The 17,531-nt window shown below is 34.1% G+C and overlaps 1 protein-coding gene across 2 annotated transcripts; it reads right to left on the reverse strand.

Annotated features, from left to right (window-relative positions):
• Positions 1-8,472: 8,472 nt before the first annotated feature.
• Positions 8,473-12,276, reverse strand: LOC147548713 (cytochrome b561 domain-containing protein At2g30890-like). 2 transcript variants are annotated; one of them, XM_086672072.1, is made up of 5 exons: positions 12,022-12,276; positions 11,904-11,937; positions 11,006-11,167; positions 9,651-9,799; positions 8,473-9,137 (listed from the first exon to the last, which is right to left on the reverse strand). In XM_086672072.1, exons 1-5 carry the CDS (start codon positions 12,042-12,044, stop codon positions 8,807-8,809), a joined length of 699 nt encoding a protein of 232 aa, XP_086528198.1. In that variant the 5' UTR covers positions 12,045-12,276; the 3' UTR covers positions 8,473-8,806. The 2 variants fall into 2 exon arrangements, with proteins under 2 accessions (XP_086528198.1, XP_086528197.1); XM_086672071.1 differs by having other exon boundaries at positions 11,904-12,047.
• Positions 12,277-17,531: the final 5,255 nt, after the last annotated feature.

The following is a 17,531-nucleotide window of genomic DNA, read 5'->3' on the forward strand; positions in this document are numbered from 1 at the left end:
GGTAGCAAATCCCTGAGCTCCAAGTGTCCACCCAGAGAGTGGAGCACTTTAGCTGCCAAGACCTTCATGACTCGTGTCAACCAACTTCATCAATCTGAACAACATTCAAAATCGTCAATTTTTTAAAATATTGACTACTCACAAATCATTCGAAGACTATTAGATTTTAATCGTTTCTAAATCATTTTGCATTTATACTTCATTATAAAACCACCACATTAATAAGCATAATCGTCGGTATAAACTTTATCGAAATCAATGGTCTAAATCATTTAAATATGATCACGTACAAATCTATACATAGTAACGCATGCATACCTCACATACCTAGCAATTTAGGACTTCGTCTTTCTCCAATTTGCCTCAAGTATCTCGCCCTCAATTCGTTTCAGTTTTGCTTCTGAGAATGTAGACAAGTATTCTTAAAATGAAAGTTGTTCAATAAGGTAAAATGTTTTGTGCGTCGTATTCCTTTGATTTGCTTTTTAGGCTAAGAACGCAATACGAATGGTAGGACATTCCTTTTGTGATATGTAACACATGTTTTTGGGTGAAAAAATGATTACTAGTTGTAAGCTTGGATGCATAATCCCTTCTAAAACAACCAATAAGAGTTGGGTGTTGTTTGTTTTTTTATTTATGTCTGAATCTGAAATGGCTGAACTGAATTGGTTGTATCTGAAATGATTCGATTATTCTCCTAGTTAGATGTTTGTTTTTTAAATCTGAATTATAATGTCTGAATTAAAAATTTGTCATTTATGCCCTTATTTAAATTTTTTGACAAACTAAACATTAAAAAGAAAACCCTAAAATCTTTATTTCTCTTACTCCTTCCTCCCCAGACTGGAAACCAAAGAATACCCTAAAATCTTATCTCTCTATCTCCATCTCTAACAACCTCTATCTCTCCTTATCAAAGATCCTGCACAAGGTTCAGACCTTTCTAAAGATCTGACAGTAATGTTCAGTCTCTCTCTCTAAAGATTCGGTGGCAAGGTTCGACCTCTCTATAAAGATCCGACGGCAAGGCTCTCTGTAAAGTTCGACAAGGTAAACCTTCTTTAGATCCGGCGAGGGTTTCGTCTTTCTTTCACTCTGTAAAGCCCGGAGAAGAGTTTCCTCTCAATCTCTCAGTCCTTCTCCCTCTATTTTTCTCTGTAAAGATAGACAAAGAAAACCCTCGCCAGATTCGGCGAGAGTTCTATCTCTCTCTGTCTTTTTTTTTTGTCCCTCTCTCTCGATCTCTCTCAATTTTTGGTAGCCCGGTGTAGTGGTCTGGTGGTGGTGGTCTGTTGGTTCGGAGGTGCGGTGGTGGTGGTCCTGTGGTAGTGGTGGTCCGGTGGTAGCGGTGGTCCGGTAGTAGCGGTGGTCTGGTGGTGGCGTAAAAGTCTAAAAGATTTGACATGAGAATATTTTTAAGGATATTTTAGTCAAAGGTCCAAAAATAGGGGATAATTAGTCATATATCCACACCTAAATTGATAAATAATATAAAACTAAAATAAACAGAAAATAGAAAATGAGTCAAAAAATTTACTATTTAGTGTGCCCCTTGCATCAAGCCATTTATTTCCTCCCATTTTTACCCTTTTATAAATATATATTTAACCATTGGTAAACAAAAGGTTTCTAATGGTTGAGTTAATACATTTATCTTTCGATAAATTTTAAAAGAAATATTTATGGTGGATATTTATTGTCAATATTTATTTGTAAAATTTATGTTTGTCAAAAGTAACTACCAAAACAATCGTGATTTACCTAAAACGAGTTCCTCTCTCTCCATCTCTCTTTAACTCTATGTTCTTCGAACTTAAAGAAATTGTGAATTTGTAATTGGCTTTTTATCTCCATCTCGATCCAATTAGACATCGACAAATTCATTTATGAGATACATCTGTCTTAAATTGATCGTTAATTATGTTTGTTGTTCTTCTTCATAAATAATGTCTATTCGTTTTACTACCAAATAAATCCTTCAATAATATGTTTTACGATATTTCAATCTCTAAAACATATTTTTCCTTGGAAATCATTAAGAAAATTGTATATATGTCGATTAAACTTAAAATCTTGTTAAAAATTATTTTATTATAACAACAAACTTAAAATGTAACACTTTTTCGTACACAGTGAATTTTGAAATCTCAATCACTATAATCTTGTTCTCATAAAAAAAATATAAATTGAATTGGTTTTGCTACATTTTCAGTACTTTACTAGTATTTTCTTGATTCTATTAGCACCTGTTATGAATATGCTAGAAGTAGGTTAATAATCATTTTATTATTTCGCTAGCATCTTATTGATTCTAACAACATTCTTATACATAACAAAATTCCCAAATTTTTCTAGCATTTTATTTATTTTAAAAATTCAATAATATACTTACAAAAATAAATTATTCTGAAATTAGGATTACATTTCTCTAGCATCTTATTGATTCTAACAACATTCTAAACATTTTGTTTAAGAAGAAAGACCATTTTTCTCTAGAATTTCTTTGATTCTCCTGCAATAATTATAATTCTCTAGCATCTTATTGATTCTAACAAAATTCTCCTGAAATAATATTATGTTAACCAAATTTTTAATATTTCCCTAGCATTTCATTGATTCTCCTGCACATGTCTTAAGTTTCTCTAGCATTTCATTGATTTTCCTGCAATACTTATATTTCTCTAGCATCTTATTGATTCTAACACAATTCTCCTGAAACTATATTGTGTTAACCAAATCTTTAATATTTCTTTAGCATTTTCAACATTTTACTCAACTTATATAACAACTCTTTAATTCTAACAAAACTAAATTTATTTCGTTATATAAATTTATTCGTTCTCTTGTTTCTTCCAGGCATGTTTCCTCTTGCTTATGCCGTTGCTGACAGTGAAAATGATTAGAAGTGGGAATGGTTTTTCAAAAACCCACAAAAAAGTGTTGATCCCAACACCAATTATACATTCATGTCGGATCGACACTCTGGAATACTAAAAGGTGTTAAGGGTGTCTTCCCCAATTCATTGCATTCGTTTGTGTGTGGCATTTGAAAAACAACCTGAATCTAAGAGTAAAAGTGGGGCTAAGATGTCGGGATATTTCCAGCCGTTACTATTTAAGGAAGCACGTGCGGTACCTGAGTCAGAATTTCACAAACATATGGCATCAGTGGTAGATATGGGCGGGACTAATGTGGCCTGCTTATTTAAGTCCCTAAACCGTGAAAATGGGCTGATCTTTTTCCTGGTTCACGTTACGGTGCAATGCCCTCTCAACTAGCAGAAACCTTCAATAACTGGATACGTGATGATAGAGTTTTGCCTATCACAGTTATGTTGGATTCTATCAGGGTTAGAATAATGAAAAGGATGAACAAGAAGAGAAACAAAGCTGAGAAATGGTGTCACTTCCTATGCCCAAAGATCAATATTGAACTTGAATAACGTTTTAATTTGGCTAATTCTTGGGCCTTAATCACTGTTGGCGAGCCTGTGTATGAGGTATACTCATTTCCTACTCACTCTATCAATCTTATTGATCTCACATGTAGTTGCGTTAGGTGGTCGATCGGTGGTATACCTTGTCAACATGTCATGTTTGCATCAAGAATTATGATGGTGATACGACAAGTTTTTTTTATCCTATTTTCACCAAACAAGCGTTTGTCAACACTTATCAATACTATGTCTACCTAATACCAAATTGTGACGAGCCAATGCGTACAGTGATGAAACAAAAACACTACCTCCATTAACAAAGAGAAAACCTGGAAAGCCAAGGACAATAAGAAGACAGAGCTCGGGAAACATAAATAAAAAAAATGAGGGTCTGCAGTCGGTGTAAAAAAATGTCTTATCACAATAGTGCCCCGTGCACGACAGCTATATAATAACTAACTTAAATTTTAATTATGAAACGGTTTACTTATTCTGCTAGAAACAGAAATATGCTACTTAAGTCTTTTATACGTTTAGAAAATTTGATAAATGCCAGATTATCGTATTTAAACTACAGGATTTTGCTATTTCTTATTAAGTTTTAAATGTTACTAGATTATCGTACTTAAACTCTTATGAATTTTAATGGCAGTTTCAATATGTTTCATGCATTGTACTTATTTTATTACCATAATATGCGTGGAATGTGTTATGATTTTGCTACTGTAAGTGTCGGAGAAATTCTGCCAACATCTTACTGATATCTTTATACTGGTTGGACCATGCGCTAAAATATTATTTCGATGTTTTCAGCATTTTTCAATATAATCAGCCAACTTTCTTATATTTGATTATGTCACTTCCAATGTCCTAAGCGGAAAAAAAAACCACCTTATCACAATAGTGTCTGCCTCATGCACGGCAGCTATATAATAACTAACTTAAATTTTGATTATGCAACAGTTTTCTTATTCTGCAAGAAACAAAAATATGTTACTTAAGTCTGTTATATGTTTAGAGAATTTGATAAATGTTACCAGATTATCGTATTTAAAAATACATGATTTTGCTATTTCCCTATAAATTTTCATTATACAACCAGAGTATCGTACTTAAGCTCATATGTATTTTAATGGTAGTTTCTATATGTTTCATGCATTTTACTTATTTTATTACGATACATTTGCGTGGAATGTGTTATGATTTTGCTATAGTAAGTCTTACAAGAATTCGATAAACTGAAAAAATGCTGATAGTGTCGGAGAAATTCTATCAACATTCTACTGATATATTTATACCGGTTGGACCATGCGTTAAAACATTATTTTGATGTTTCTAGCATTTTTCAATATCATCAAGGCAAGTTGGCTACATCTTTCTTATATTTAAAACATAAACATGTTTGCTATGTTTGATCACATAGCCATTACAAAAACAAGTTAATTCTTAACTTACACTTTTTTTCTCCTTGTATCCTTCAATTCATTCAGCAACAACCAAGTTAGTTCACTCCTCTTCCTTTGCGCTTGTTTTGTCCAGTCATCTTTTGGCATATCTTTAGGAAAAATATTAGGGTTCGATTCGAATATAAGTTCTTCCATGTGCAAAATCACATACAACCGACAATCAGACCTGTGAATGTTCAAACAACAAACCAATTCAATACAATGAATGTAGAAATTAGAAAATGCTACTAAAGTAATTGATTAGAATTATTAAATGTAAGAGTAACTTACGATTCTCCTTGCTAGTTATCAGTAGGCTCTATCAGAGTCTTCACCATTTTTTCTTGACCAACAAAATTTATATTTCTCCTGCACCTTCATCTTCCTATTTTCGGATGCAATATCCTGTCAGTGACATAGAACAATGAAAAACAATAATTCAGTTTCATTTAAATCTTAAAATTTCAACACCCAAAAAGTTTAATACCACGAACACGACAATAATTTTAGAAACACATAGACAATTTATTGCAAAATCTATATATTGCTATAACATAATGTAATTCTACCATAAGAATTCATACATTGTTTGAAACAACATTCATTACATTCACATAACTAAGAATTTCAAAGCAAAAATCTTATACTTTCAGATTCTTATTGAGCTTCCTCCACAGAATCATCTATCTTCTTACCTTTGTACTTTTTAGGTCTAACATCTTTCGTTTTCTTTCTCGTTTCAGTTGGTTCTTCTTACAAAATATCCTTTTTTGCCCTTCCCGGTGAGTCGTTTTGCTACATACACAACATAAATAGCATCAAAATTAAAAAATGCTAAAAACATAAAAGCAGGTTACAAAGATAATCTGGGAAAAAAAATAAAAAAATAAAAAATTGAATTACACCGATACATTTTTTAACAAATTAAACAATGTATATCATACCACATCTTCTCTTGTTTTCCACTTCTTTAATGTAGGTTCCACCGTACGCTCCTTTGTCTGTTGTAACATACTTTTTCTTGGACTTTTTCGCACCTCAGGTGTGTGCGAAACACTATCCTTCGCAGCCATCGAAGATCGATAATCAACTTTCTGGTTGGCCTGAAGCTTTAATCTAACCATTTGTTTGAATCTGCAAAATGGTTGTCAGAACAAATGTGTTTTAGCTAAAATAACAAAAAAACAAGTTTGGGTAGTAACCATTTATGTGGTTCTATAAGAAACTTCAAAATGCTAGTCGAAAAAGTAATATTTTTAATAAAAACCAATATAATCTGGAACTATAACACATACTCCAAAATTACATATTTTATGACTTTCACAAAAATAGGTTTGTTTATTAACCATTTATAAAGTTTTACGATAAACTCCTAAAGCTAGACTAAAAAATAAAATTGTATACGAAATCCAACTTATTCTGGAACTACCCATACTACAAATTTTCATGATATATGGCTGTCAACAAAATAGGTTCTGCTAGTAACCACTGATAAGGTTTTATGAGAAACTTCAAAATGCTAGACTATAAATGAAATTTTTTGTGAAAACCAATTTATTCTAGAAATAAAACACATACTCTAAAATTACATATTCTATGGATTACAACAAAACATATTTTAGTATTAACCATTTTTAAGGTTTTATGAGAAACTTCAAAAAGCTAAAAAAAAATTTTAGAATGAAAATTCAGCATATTCAGGAACTAAACACAGATGCTCCAAAATTACATGTTCTGGCTTTCAACAAATCAGATTCGGGTATTAACTATTTACCAGGTTTTATAACAAACTTCAAAATGATCAACTCTAAAACCTAAAGTTACACAAAGACCTAATAGGTTGATTTTTTTACTTTATATGCTTGAAAAAAACATCATAACTACAATACAAAACCTTACATTAGATAGAACACTAAATTGTAGATAAAAATTGAAAAGTTATAGAGAAGATAGAGTAGTACCTAAACTGTAGAAAGAGATAAAGCTTCTAGATTTATAGAGGAGGAGGAAACTTAGGGGTTTCTCTAGTTGAAGACAAAGTGATGATCGATGAAGACAAAGCGATGATCGATGAAGACAAAGTGGTGATAGATTTCGGGTGTTGAAGACGGAGGAAGCTTAAGATTCTGTTGTTGAAGATGAAGGAAACCCCAAATCGCATGTCCTCTCCCTCTCTCTTACTCGGCATTAAATTGGCGTAATCTGAATTAAAAAAGGTTGTAACTAAAAGCTTGGTCATTCCGATAAACGGAAAAGGAAACTTTTGTTGTGGAAGAAAATTTCTTTTTTGAGAAAATAATTTAGTGAATCTTTAATTTGGGTTATTTTTGTTTTAACTTAGGATAGGTTAGGTAGTAATAAAAAAATTCAAAGGTTAGACATGTAATTTACTCTAAGTAGATATATTTTGTATTTCAGATTATCTTAAGACTTTAGACCCATTGATCATTCAATTTTGGACTTAAAAACCGATCCTCCCTATTTTTAATTGATGGGGGCATAAATGTCACTTAACGCATTTCAGATTTTGAGCCCTTGTTTCAGACACATTTTGAAGTCTGAAATATAACGGTTATTTTTCAGCCTATTCAAACATTGACACTATTCAGCTCACATTTCAGATTTTATTAATTAAAAAAAACAAACATGAAATCTGAATTAGTCCCACTTCAAATTTCAGATCTGAAAAAATAAAAAACAAACACCACCTAAGTACCTAAGTGTATTTTACTGCGGAAGTTTGTGATTTTGATAGTTTAAGAATTATATTTTCACAAAAATATTAACATTTATGCATCAAAAGAAATACCCAAGATGCTGAAGAGGCATTAAACCCCAGTAAGGAAACATAGGTGTTTTAGAGTTATGTGATATTATTTAGTTACTTACAATCAGTTGCTTGTATAATAATACCACGTAGAATTAAGTGGCAGGGTTTATGAGTTAGTTTTTCATAGTAGAATAGAGTTGAAGATCATCACCATGTGTACATATAAAATAGGATCATGTTTTGGCCTACAAGAGTCATTACAAGGCAGTGTGATACGCCATGAAGAGATAATACAAAGATGCATCAAGATTAATGAATTGAATAAGCACTATGACAGTCTGATTTAAGACTTTTTGAGCCCTGCAAATCTTCCTTGTTACCATTCGAACAGTCATTTGTTGGTGCATTTGGTTAGAGAGGAACGATCGGCTTTTAGGTGACGAGTCCGTCAAGAATCTGGATGAGGAACAACTCGCTATCATCGTCGTCGCTACTATATATCGCTGGAGCTAAAATCAACCATCGTACAAGGATTTCCGTGTATTCGATTTCATCTTCAATTGGGATGTCGCCATTAGAATTTAGTTAAGAGTCTTCCTCCTTGTATTTCTGTTTCTTCCCATCTTTCTCTGTTTTTCTTTCCCCTTTGTGTTTGCTTTCATTCTTTTTTTTTGTTCGGTTGTTGCTTGCTTAGCAACCGATTAATATATTTCCTATTTCCAAGAAAAGACATCTTGAGCCCTCAAAGGCCGTATATCAACCCTTAAAGACATCTTTGTTGAACGAAATTTAATTGAAAAAGCAATTTTAAAGTTAATTTCCCAAATTCTAAGAAAAGTAGATCTGTCGTTCTCCAAATATATTAGATTCTTTAAATTTTATTTATTTCAAGAACACAAATTCTCAAACATAATCAAGAAATTAAACCCAAGTAGAGATCCATGCAAAGAACTAGTACACTAGCTAACTAGCAAATTAGATTCTCCATGTTAGTTGTAGAATGTTTCCTTCCTCCATAGCTAATGGCTCGTTTTAAAGGCACCCTTCTAAAATATTATTGGCATCCTCCTCGCAGCAGATGCTAGAGGAGAAGTGTGAGGAAAAGGGCGCTAATAACGATTTTAAAATGCGCCTTCAAAATTACCCCTGCACTAATTAATAACAAGAAACTGAGATAATTTTCTTGGTGTCTGATCTCCTCTTGTATTGTTTACTTGATTATCAGTTCTGGGTAGTATGGCTGGTTGATCATGAGCTTGTAGTCCTTCATTCTGCATATGCTTCCATTTGTCTTGGAACAAATAGAGGAAAGTAATTAAACAAACCTCAGCAGTGAAAAGTAGAGACCAAATTTTTACACTTCTTGAAGTCTTCTCATGATATGCTTCTAAACCAGTGTAAATATTTATGATTCCCAGTATTGTTACTCCTGTTCCAACTACCCAATGCATAAAAAACCACTTGCTTCTTCCTTTTATTCCTCTGTCATTAACCAACCAAAAACAACATTGACTTAACACTCCATTCCATCATAAAATAGGTATTGAGAGGGTATAAATCGTGTCCGCCGGCACAAACAGTTTTATCAAATGCGTAATCTTAACTTGGAGGTGTAATCTTAGTCATTGAAGAGGTTTTGATGATAAGTTTGACCTCAACCCTTGAATAAAAGTTTGCCAAGAGGAGGGTATATTCTAAAAACGATACCCTCCTCCCTTATTATACAGATTAAAATTAGTTTTTGATTTTTGTTCGATTCGGGGAGAGCCTGCAGCCTTATTCACGCTGATTTTGGATCGACTCAAGACATACATAATCTAAAATAACATGAAAAAACTATTTACCCGTAACGAAATGATTGAGACTCTAAAATTCAGATTTTGTCAAGTCAAATCCAGTCAATAAAACTGGACACCAGCGGTCTCTACATTCATGCATGAAGTGACTATGGTGTTTCAAATTATATCGGGAACATGGAGGAAATTTGATGATTACCTGCGAGGTCTTCGAAAACCAATCAAAGCTTGAATCCATATGATACCATAAAGAGCAACCCCCATCTTTCGATGGTTGTTGTTAAAGTTGTTTTCGAAGTTTTTAACCGACATGATCGCTGCAGCAGTCACAAGTACAACTGATACTACCTATTCATAATGGAGACACCAATGTTAATGTTAATATAGTTCTTAGAGTTTCTATCTTTCTTAGTCACATTTAACTTCAAACAGATTTGTAAGGAAAAATGAACATCAAATCTGTGGAGTAAGGATGTGCCCAACATCACTGAAGTCTAAAGTGATCAAAAGTTAAGTAAATAGTTAGTAGACTAATATGATTGCCAATAAATTAAGAAAATGATAGACACAATTTCATTTGAAGAGGTGATTTACTTTCTTGATCATTACAACTAGAAGTTTACCGACTAATAGTGGTAAGTTAGGTAGGTGATGATTGAAACCAATTCATGATCGTTATACTTGTGGGAATAGTCCACATGGGAGAAGAGTGATTCAGCAACCAAGAATATAACGCCTAAATTTTTTTTTTGAATTGGTAAGCGTGTGTCTCGAACCCTTGACCTTTAAGTTGGAAGACTTACCTCTTACCACTTGAGCCAAGGGTTGTTGGCTTCACGCCTAAATTTTCTCCACTCATTGCATTTATTTTGAGTTGGATGACAGCAAACTTATGATACCAATTCATTATTTTATGTATGGTTAGTTGTGAGCTATTATATTATTGAAAAGAAAACAACATTTTACATTAACAAACTATATTAGAGATTCATATTCGTAATTGCCTATCGACTTATCGTTACGGCCTCATCATTGCGCTATTTAAATTGAATGTCGACAATATCGAAGATCAATAAGAAAATTAACATGAGAGATGTATAACGTAGTTCAACCAGACGGTCAAGGTACACCTGTGAATGCCAAATGCCAATGACACAAGATAAGTTTTGCCTTAATTTAGAATTTATAAATTAACAATGTAATGAATTGATATGATTCAAATTTGTGGTCGGTAGAACGTAATCTCCCTTAGATAATCCTATTTACCCACTTAAGGATGCATTTTCCAATATAATATGATTACAAAGTGAAAGATTAAAGTTATTTCAATTTCTTTTTCATCATCATTAAAAGTATAAAGTGGATACCTAATTCTGATAAAGTCTTCAATATTTCAATGAGGTCAACTTTTGACAAAGTTAAAGAGTGAGAATGATAAACTTTATATTTAAAGGATCATCTTGGGTTAAGTAAAGCTAGAAGCCTAGAATAGAAAGGAAATGCAACAAAAAAGAAGAAAGAAAGGAATAGAGTAGTATTGAAGTAAATTCTCACCTGTAAAATGACATGTAAATAGAATAGAATTTTGAGCCTTCTTCCACATTTTTCTCTACTAGACAATCTCATTATAAGTATTCCAACTGGCATTAAGAACCCCATTGATGCCCATAGAAGAAATCCATGGAGTGTGATCTCAAATAAAAGTCTTGGACTCAACTGTAAAAAAAAAAACATTTGATTCAGTTTTTTTTGTTGTTGAAATATTTGATTCAATTACTACCTAATACTGATGAAAATGGGTTCATTCTAAGGCGCCCAAGACAAAATGTTGTTGGCACCAATTCCATTCGCTCACCAGGATTTTGGCCAGACTACTCTTGGGTCCCAAAGCATGAAACAAGGCACCCCATACTTTACTTCTTCATCTTCACCACCAACAATACCACTTTTTCTTCTCTCTCTCCTTTCCTTTTTCTTCTCTTCTCTCACTGTTTCGGCAAATGGAACCTTTCTCTTTGGTGGACCAGTGAGATGAAAGAGTTTGAGAGAGAAAGAGAGAGGAAAATTATCAAGAGAGATGAGGACAGAGAGAAAATAAATGATGATGGTTAGAGGTGGTGGTAGTGAAGATGAGGAAAAAAAATAGAACAAGTGAACAAAAATCCAACGTGTTTTTTTACACTTGTTCGGTCAAAAGAGCTTGAACTAAGTCAATCCCTAATTCGAGCGTCAATATCATTTCTCTAGGGCACCTATAGAACTACCCATGACAATAGTACATAACAAAAACTACTTAAGAGACCATAGTTGAGTCTTTACTATTTGCAAAAGAAAAAAAAAACACTAACAAAGTTTCACAAAAGGAATTTGTAGTTCTTGTTTGTGATAACCTAGAAAGATATGGTTACTTCTTTTAAGTTATGAAAAAAAAAGTAATCTAAAATTGTTTTACCTCCTCAATATTGGATTTGTTGCTCAATTTATGACTTGTAGCAACCTTTGTTGGATAATGATCATGAGATGAATATACAAGTGGAAGAAGAAGAAAATTTGTAGAAATAATCAAAGACACCATCTTCTTTGAAGCTTGCATTCTCTCTCTCTCTCTTACCACAAATGGTTTTAGCTGCTAGAATGGTGTGCCTTCATTTCCAATATAAAGATAAAACATTCATTCAAGATGTAAAAACACAAGAAGAAGTTTGATTAGTGTGGTTGGTGGTGGTTTTCAAATTCAAAAAGAAGGTTTCTATTAACATGAGACAGGAGAAAATGGAGTTGCAGAGATAAAGGAAGTCAGAGTATAATAGAGAATGTGAGAGGGAGAGAGAGAGAGAGAGAGAGAGAGAGAGAGAGAGAGAGAGAGAGAGAGAGAGAGATATGAAAAAGTATGTGTATATATAAGTGGAGAAGGCAAAGAAGGAAATGAAGGTAGTCTAGCTTCTGAGTTCCCCACTAAAACTCTTTTCCTATATAATAGTGAATGCAACACTATGGGTATGGTCTTATAGATTTGTATACAGAATTGAATCATTATATATGGATATGAAAATTTTGTTTGCTTTTCTAGATGTTCCTAATTGGTGGAAAGTGACATAGGTATACGTCTGCATGTTATTGTTCATTAATGAAAGAGGTGGATGTAGTTATGTTTGTAGATAATCTAGCTAAGAACTTTAATTATGAATAATTAGCGAGGGGAAATTGATTTTATTTAATATCTACTGTATGATTGATATCAGTATATATCTTGTATAACTAGGTCATGGTAAGGGGTCCTGGGATGGTGTCTTGACCTAGATCATTTAGAGGAATAGATTTAACAGTATTATGGATATTGTTCTAAAAAAACATTGAGGTGGGAAACCCAAACAAGATTGGATTTAGTGGGTTGTTGATAGGAGGGGGGTGACCAGGTATCAAGAAGTCGGTCCAGATGTTGACTTTGGTGCCTTTGTTGGTATCCCAAAAGATGAGGCTTTTGATGGAAGAGTGATGTCTTGCAATGGCTTTCCAGACCCAGGAATGGGATGGTTTGGCCAAGTCTGGAACCGGGGATTTATGAAAATATTTTTGATGTAGACGCAGCGGAATTAAAAGAAGAACAATATAAATAAACGAAGAATGGTAAATAACTGTAAATAAACTAAACTTTATTAAACTTCAAGGGGTTTTTCTCTTCAATATGAATATCAAAATAGACTAGACCTCCTTTTATAGGATAATAGACTTTCCTAGATAGACTCAAACTAGGATTCCTAAATATTAAAGATACTTAAAACATAGAAACTCCTAAATAATAGAAATACTAACATAAGGTAATTTCCTAATCCTAAACTAACTAGGTCCATTAACGTAACCGACTAGGGCAAGGGTGCGTGGGTTTGCGGCCTTGACCCGTATGCGCCTGCATCAGCTCCCCTTTCCCTAGAAGGTTCGTCCCGAACCGATTTCGATGAGGAAAACAAGTTGATACACCCGCATACGATGAACTCTGTCATGGCGATCCGTAATTCCCACTTCGAACGAAGTTTGCACTGGAATTGAAGGATACTAATGTGCAAAAAATCGTCAACCTCGTACTGAAACTCATATGCCAATGATTCTCGCAAAATTAACCTTAGTGAATAAATAATGTTCATCTCGTCAACTTCCCACGGTAGGCTCAGCCACTTAATAATCCTCAAGAAAGTGTGAAGTACTATGAACAAATGTGAAGGAATAGTAATTGTAACAAATCTCCAAAATACTTCATCAATAGCCAAAGTATAAGCATAACCAACTCCCAAAAAGTTAACGACGTTGAAACATGTAGCGTCGATATGCCACTTAAAAATGGTCTTCCCACGTTCATCTTCGTGATGTTTATATACCCAAACTCGGTAATTACGTAGAAAATTAATTACTTTCTTAATCAACATAGCACCATAAATAATATCTTTGGCCGAAGTTTTCCTTTTTGTAGAAGGTATCGTAGCAAAAATACCTATCTCAATGCAAACACTTATTATCTGTTCACGAAATCCAACAACAACATTATTGGTTGGTATTCCCTTAGCAAATCTTGAATCACCAAACAATAAGGCAGCACCTGTTTCAAGCCCTACTTTGGTTGTTTGGTACACCTCCAGCTTAGAATATGCAGACGCAGCGGAATTAAACGAGGAACAATATAAATAGACGAAGAACGGTAAATAACTGTAAATAAACTAAACTTTATTAAACTTCAAGGGGTTTTTCTCTTCAATATGAATATCAAAATAGACTAGACCTCCTTTTATAGGATAATAGACTTTCCTAGATAGACTCAAACTAGGATTCCTAAATATTAAAGATAGTTAAAACATAGAAACTCCTAAATAATAGAAATACTAACATAAGGTAATTTCCTAATCCTAAACTAGCTAGGTCCACTAACGTAACCGACTAGGGCAAGGGCGCTTGGGTTTGCGGCCTTGACCCGTATGCGCCAGTATCAATTTTCCTGTAAGGACTGATCACATTGACAATCTCAAAGACTGGATAGTATCTTCGAAGGACAAAAATATTGTTAAGGACATATCTAAACCAACGCTCTCCGCTAAAATACTTTGGTATATATATGGAAAACTAGATGTCAATTATGCTTTTAGAAACAACACAATCCCCTATACAAGTTATTCAGAAAATCTTCAACAACCTGGATGGGATAGTAAACAGTAGCAACACCACTGCTATAACTACCAACACCAGATGGCTCCTCCCAAATTACCCTTTCCTCAAAATCAAAACAAACGCTTCCTTTACACATATCACCAAGTGGCAGGTATTAGCTGTATTATCTATGATCACAAAAAAGACTTCCAATTAGCAATATCACAGACAACACGAGATCGAAATGCGGAAGAATGTGAATGTAAAGCAATCCTTATAGGCATCGCTTTGGGAACTGGGCAATAAAATTGAATACATGCACATCACGGCGACAATAGGAACATCATTGATCACCTAAGAAGATCGTCTACAACGGTCCAATGACAATCTCAAAATCACATTACAACGATTCGGGAAACAAGCAAGCACTTCAAAGACATCATCTACTCGCATATCCCTCGAAAAGCCAATTATCTAGCAGACAAAATTGCCAAATGGACTCGGCAAAATAATTGTAACCGTATATGGACTGTTTTTCCTTATTTTCTTCTGAACTAGTATGTGAAGTTGCTTTTGTTTTATCGAGTTTCGCTTTCAACAAAAAAAAAAGGTTATGGCATAACCTGTGTCATTCCAACAAAAAAACAAACGCTCTTTCGTTCGACCTCACTCTCTTTCCGATCATTCTCTTGAACGAAGATCATTTACAAAATCGAATATTAAAGATACTTCTACTTTGTTAACCTAGCTCTATCTAATACATACATTCAATTTAACCATTCCCCTGTGATTGATCTTGATGTGCAGGGGTCTCTTATTAATTAAGATGTGAACCACTCCTGACCGTCGTGCTTTCCCTGCTTCACCAACTACTGTCCTTTCCACTCCTCAAAATGCAACACCTGGCAATGTCCGTGACCCTCCACTTCCAACCCATTAGAAACAATTTTGGTGAAGAATATAATGGTAGAAAGCTCGACAAGCTCATTACTCGGGAGTTGCAATAGGATAGGGATATTCTAGCAGATCAAATGCTAAGGGCATCACCTGATGTTCGAGATTAAGAAAGATAACAACAATAACATAAAGGATATAACACAATGTACTCAAACTAACCATCTTTCAATCACAAATCTTCATTCAACATAAACACTAAAATTGTTGTTGTTCTTTTAATTAACAAAGAAAAAGACACTAAAGAACATTAGATGATTACTTCAAATTTTATAACAAAAGGATATTCTCCAAAGGAAGTGCTAGTTTTTTTTTTCCTGTAAGCTTGCTCAAGAAGTAGACATAAGGAACTCTACTACTTCTGCTTAATTAATTCAAGGATCCTTTTTCTTTCTTTCAAGCCCACATTTCATATTAGCCTAGACCCAAATTTGGTTTAAAAACTCACTTTCAACATTCCCCCTTAAATCAAATTTCCATAGCTTCTCAAACCTAACATCCACTTCAATATTTCAAAGACATCATGCTTCAAGGGCTTCGTAAATATATCCGCTATTTGATTTCGAGACTTTCAACACATCACTTTAATATCACTTTCTTTAACATGTTCACGAATAAAATGATAGCGTGTATGATAGTGCTTGCTTCTTTCATGACAAACGAGATTCTTGGCTGAAGCAATAGCCGATTCTTTTTTTTTTATCTAGGAACACTTCGGTTAGACCAACTTGAGGGCATTGAAGATGCTTCAACATATTTTTTAACCAAATGGCATGACAAACCATAGAGCTAACGGCTACATATTCCGCTTCACAAATAGATGAAGTCACAATGGGTTGTTTCTTCGAGGACCAAGTAAATGCCGTATAACCCGTAAAAAATACAAACCCCGATGTACTCATTCTTTCATTTAAGTCTATACCGAATCACTATCAGAATAACTATTAAGCTTAAAATCTCCCGCACAAGAGAAAAATAAACCACCATTGAGTGTACCTTTAATATATCGAAGGAGTCTCTTTGCAACATTAAGATGAGATTCATCTAGTGTCTTCATGTACCTACTCACTAGCCCAACTCCATAGAGAATATCCGGTCTTGTACATGTAAGATAACCTAGACTTCCAATAAAACTTTTGAAATATGTAGCATCGACATCACTTCTTCTTGTGCATTTTCTCAATCCCACTCCACTTTCAAGAGGTGTGTTTACCGGATTACATGACTTAATTTTAAACCTTTCAAGGACTTCCTTAACATTTCCACTTTGAGAATTAAATACGCCTTTTTCCATTTGCTTCACTTTGATACCAAGGAAATCACCAACAAAATAACTGTCATATCAAATTCCTTAACCATGCCTTTCTTGAACTCTTCAAATAGTCTTGAATCATTACCGGTGAATATCATATCATCAGCATAGAGACAAACAAACAACATACCTCAATCTTCTTTCACTTTCATATATAAAGTATGCTCATGAGGACACTTTTGAAACCCATTTTCTTAAAAATACTTATCAATTCTTGCATTTCCATGCACGTAGAGCTTGCTCTAACCCATAAAGGACCTTCTTCAACATATAAACTTTATCTTATTTTCTCTTTCTAACATACCCCAAAGGTTGTTCAACATATATATCTTGCTTTAGGATACCATTCAAAAATGATGTCTTGACATCAAGTTGATAAATCTTCCATGAATATTGAGCCGCTATAGAAGCTAAAAGCTTTGGAAGCTAAAACAAAACAAGGCTGGAGCTCAGGCCGCGTATGAGACGCGACCAGGACGCGTCTGGGACGCGACGCGTCCTGGGACTATCTCGGGTATGGCCGAGAAAGGAGCTCCTATACTTGGGCAGACGTGTCCTAGGACGCGTCTGGGCCGAAATACCACGTCCTGGCTTAGGTCCAGAACTAGTCTGGGTTCGGGCTAAATTGCATTTGGCATATTCTTGCCCTAAATCGAGACAAGTCCATGGGCTTAGGCCGAG

Source organism: Eschscholzia californica, unplaced genomic scaffold (genome assembly GCF_041429995.1).
Source record: "Eschscholzia californica isolate CP2 unplaced genomic scaffold, dmEscCali1.0.p SCAF_3, whole genome shotgun sequence".
NCBI classification, from domain to species: Eukaryota; Viridiplantae; Streptophyta; class Magnoliopsida; order Ranunculales; family Papaveraceae; genus Eschscholzia; species Eschscholzia californica.